The sequence below is a fragment of the Triticum aestivum genome, chromosome 7A (genome assembly GCF_018294505.1).
Source record: "Triticum aestivum cultivar Chinese Spring chromosome 7A, IWGSC CS RefSeq v2.1, whole genome shotgun sequence".
NCBI classification, from domain to species: Eukaryota; Viridiplantae; Streptophyta; class Magnoliopsida; order Poales; family Poaceae; genus Triticum; species Triticum aestivum.
Window position 1 is genome coordinate 107,148,668 of NC_057812.1, and position 3,916 is coordinate 107,152,583.

A 3,916-nucleotide genomic window follows, 5' to 3' on the forward strand; every position below is an offset into this window, starting at 1 on the left:
TGCGGAGGGCAAGTGACACTGCAGCGGAAGTGCAATGGAATGGACTCAAATCAGCGGTCGGCAACGGCGGCGCGGCGGGGATGACCGGCGGGGTCGCGGCGGGGTCAGGGATGGACGGACGGGCGGTGGCGGCAATGTTACCAGCCAAAAATCGCCGGCGGCGAAGGCTGGCGGGACAAAAATGAAAACGGTTGATGTGCGACCGGCCATTTTACATCTTCAAGGGGTGTTGTATTTTACATCTGAAGATGAAGATGTAAAAAATATTGCGTGTACATTTCGAGGAGGGTTTTAGGATCTACAACACCTGTTGGAGATGCTCTAATTCTTGTCATCTCAATTGGTTTCTGGGTGTTGATTAACTTGAGTTGGAGAAGAGCGAGTCCTTGATCGTGGAGAACGATCGGTCACCGTCGTCGGCGCCGGCGTGCTTGGCCAGTCCGTCCTTGATCATGGTGATCTCGTGGCAGACGTCCGCCATGGTGGGCCGCAGCGCCGGCGAGTGCTGCGTGCACGCCAGCCCGAGCTCCATCAACTCCACGACCGCCATATCGGCCACCGTGCCGTCCCGCCGCCACGGCGCGTGGGCGACGGCGCCGGCGACGTCGTGCGGGTAGTGCCGCCTGACCCAGTCGTGCAGCGTTAGCCCCTCGTCGAAGATCACGTCCGTCGGCCGCTTCCCGGTGAGTAGCTCCAGGATCAGCACGCCGAAGCTGTACACGTCGCCCCGCGCCGACGGGTGGCCTCCTAATCCGTACTCTGAACCAAATAATTAGCCGTTAATCACATGATTAGTGAAATGTAATTAATGTCACATCGAGCATGCATGCTAGCTTTACGTAAGTCTAGCATTGCTCTGTGTGTGTGTGTCACGTACCAGGTGCGATGTAGCCAACTGAACCCTGCAACAGTCCGGTGGCGATGGAGTTGCACGGAGCGGCGGAGTCGTCGCTCGAGCTGCTGCTTGCCTCGGCGCCGGCGACGAGCCGCGCGATGCCGAAGTCGGAGATCACGGCGCGCATCCCGTCGTCGAGGAGGACGTTGCTCGGCTTGAGGTCGCAGTGCACGACCCTCACCGGCGCGTAGTGGTGCAGGTAGGCCATCCCCTCGGCCACGTCGCTCGCGATGCTCACCAGCTGCCCGAAACCTAGTCTGCTGCTGCTGCCGCCGCCGCCGTCGTCGTCGTGCGGGTAGAGGTGCGCCTCGAGGCTGCCGTGCGGCATCAGCGGCAGCACCAGCGCATTGAAGCTGGCCGTGCTGCAGGTGGTGATCACCCGGATGAGGTTCTTGTGCCGCGTCCGCCGGAGCGCCTCGCACTCGCGCTTGAAGCTGACGGACACCTCGCCGCCGCCCTTCGGGTCCGCGAGCACCTTCACGGCCACGCGCGCGCCGCCACGGAGCGTCCCCTCGTAGACTCGCCCGAACCGCCCGGCGCCGATCAGGCGAGACTCTGCGAAGCCACCCGTGGCATCGGAGAGCTCCCTGTAGGATATCCTCGGGTGCTCCCTCTCCGCCGCCTGCTGCTCGATGTCCACGCGCCACGTCGAGCGCCGCCTTGATCTCGCCGTCGCCATCGACCGGCACCCGGCCGCGAAGAGCATCATGCACACGGCCGCGACGATGCCGAACGCGGCGGGGACCACCGCTCGCCGGTGATCGGCACGTCTCGCGCCGCACGTCGCAATGCCGGGGATATGCCCGGCAACGCAGAGGCCGGGGTTGCCTCGGAACGCCGCCGCGGACAGATTCGCTAGCACGCCGGCGTGGGGCACCACGCCGGAGAAGTTGTTGTACGAGAAGTCCGCTTCCCGGAGCGACGTGGACACCTGCAGGGTCTCTGGCAGGGCACCCGAGAGCTCGTTCCGCGACACGTCGATGGCCTCCAGGAACGGCAGCGCCGCGATGGCCTCCGGGAGCGCGCCCCGCAGCGCGTTGCCGGAGACGTTGAGGTACTCGAGCGCGACGCAGCCGCCGAGCTGCGACGGGATCGTGCCGGCGAGCTCGTTGGACGACAGGTCGAGCGCGAGGATCATGTCCATCTTGCTGAGCCCGAGAGGGAGAGAGCCCTCCAGGTGGTTGTTGGAGAGGTTCAGGTACAGCTTGAGGTTGCTCATGGCGGCGACGTGCGCTGGGATCTCGCCCTGGAGGCCATTGTAGGAGAGGTCGAGGATTTCGAGGTTGTCGCAGTCGCCGAGGCTCGGCGGAATGGCACCGGCAAGTCGGTTGTGGTGCAGCATCAGCCTCCTGAGCTGCGTGAGGTTGGAGAACGTGTCTGGGATGGCGCCGGCGAGGCGGTTGCCGGAGAGGTCGAGGAGGCCGAGGTGCGGGAGCTCACCGATGGACTGGGGGATCTCGCCGGAGAGGAGGTTGTTGGAGAGGTACAGCTGCTCGAGCCGCCGCATGCGCGATAAGTCCGGCGGGATGGAGCCGTTGATGAGGTTATTGGAGAGGTTGAGGTACGTGAGGTTGACGAGGCCGGAGATGTTGGGCGGGATGGATCCCGAGATGGCGTTGTCCTCGAGGTGGATCTGCCGGAAGCTGCGCGAGAGCTCGCCGATGAACGACGGCAACCTGCCCCCGAGGCCGTTCCCGGCGAGCTCGAGCTCCTGGAGGCGAGTGCAGTTGCTGAGGGAGTGGAAGAAAGGGTCGAGGTTGGTGTTCCCGTCGTGGCTGGAGAGGTTGTTGTAGGAGAGGTAGAGGTACTGGAGCCGCGGCAACCTGTCGAACACCTGCGGTGGCAGCTCGCCGGCCAGGTAGTTGGACTCGAAGTCGACCCACTCGAGAATGGCGGAGTTGGACAGCGCCGTCGGGATCGGGCCAGAGAGTTCATTGGACCAGAGGAGGAGGTAACGGAGGCTGGGGAGGCGGCATTCGCCGGAGTACGGGATGTCGCCGGCAAGGGAGTTGTTGGCGAGGTCCATGTACTGCAGCGCAGAGCAGTTACAGAAGAGCGTGTCCGGGATGCCGCCGGAGAGCCGGTTGCCGCTGAGGTCGAGGTAGTAGAGCTCCCGGAGGAGCCCGATGCCGGCGGGGATCGCGCCCTCGAGCAGGTTGTTCGTCAGGCTCAGCTGCGTCAGCCTCGACAGCGCGGCAATCTCCTCCGGGATCCCACCCGCGAACGCGTTGCTGGACAAATCAAGAACCGAGATGAAGGACAGCCGCCCCAGCGCCGGCGAGAGCACGCCGCGGATCCCGCGGCCGCTGAGAACCAGCTGGGTGACGCGCCGCCTGTGGTCACACGCGACGCCAGTCCAGTTGCAGAACCGCGGCGAGCGGCCCCAGTCGGCGAGGGCGACGCCGGGGTCGGCCGAGACGCCGGAGAGGAAATCGAGGAGCGCGGACCGGTCGTCGGCCAGTACTGGCGCTGCTGCTCCTGGTGCCTGTGGCATGGCGGCGGCGGCGGCGGGGACAGCGATCGGCACGATGAGGGCGACATGGAGGATGACGATGATTGGGATGGCGAGCAACTTGGCCATTGGGGCCGACAGGACGTGGGTGGTGGCCGCGAGGATGAGGTGGACGTGCACAGTGCACCGGCGAGCATCTGATAGCTACGTCTGCTACAATGCCGTGGTTTTATGGGGAGCGGGAGAGCTTGGAGGAAGCAGCTGGAGCTGCAGACGAGGCGCGCGGGGGAGAAGGTGGCTGCCTAACTTAACCAGGCCGCGTGCGCCTGGATTTGGCGCCAAAACGCCAAATGTTTGACTCGGGGTGGGAGTGTGGACGTGCGTGTGCGTGTACAACTTGCTTTGGTGAAGCAAGTCAAGCCCCTGCTAGTTTTGTTTATCCAAGAAATGGTATTAGTCAAAGTACGCGTCAAGTTGTTCGTCAAAGATGAGTTCATATGTGAAACCACACGAGACTAAAACATCTTGCAGGTTTATTAAAAGTGGTTATCCATGGCAAGTTGTGCTAG

At 63.8% G+C, this 3,916-nt stretch overlaps 1 protein-coding gene across 1 annotated transcript; it reads right to left on the bottom strand.

Annotated features, from left to right (window-relative positions):
* Positions 1-209: 209 nt before the first annotated feature.
* LOC123154087 (putative leucine-rich repeat receptor-like serine/threonine-protein kinase At2g24130) lies at positions 210-3,476 on the bottom strand. Its single transcript, XM_044572882.1, has 2 exons — positions 878-3,476; positions 210-759 (listed from the first exon to the last, which is right to left on the bottom strand). Exons 1-2 carry the CDS (start codon positions 3,474-3,476, stop codon positions 359-361), a joined length of 3,000 nt encoding a protein of 999 aa, XP_044428817.1. The 3' UTR covers positions 210-358.
* Between the last annotated feature and the right edge of the window lie 440 nt (positions 3,477-3,916).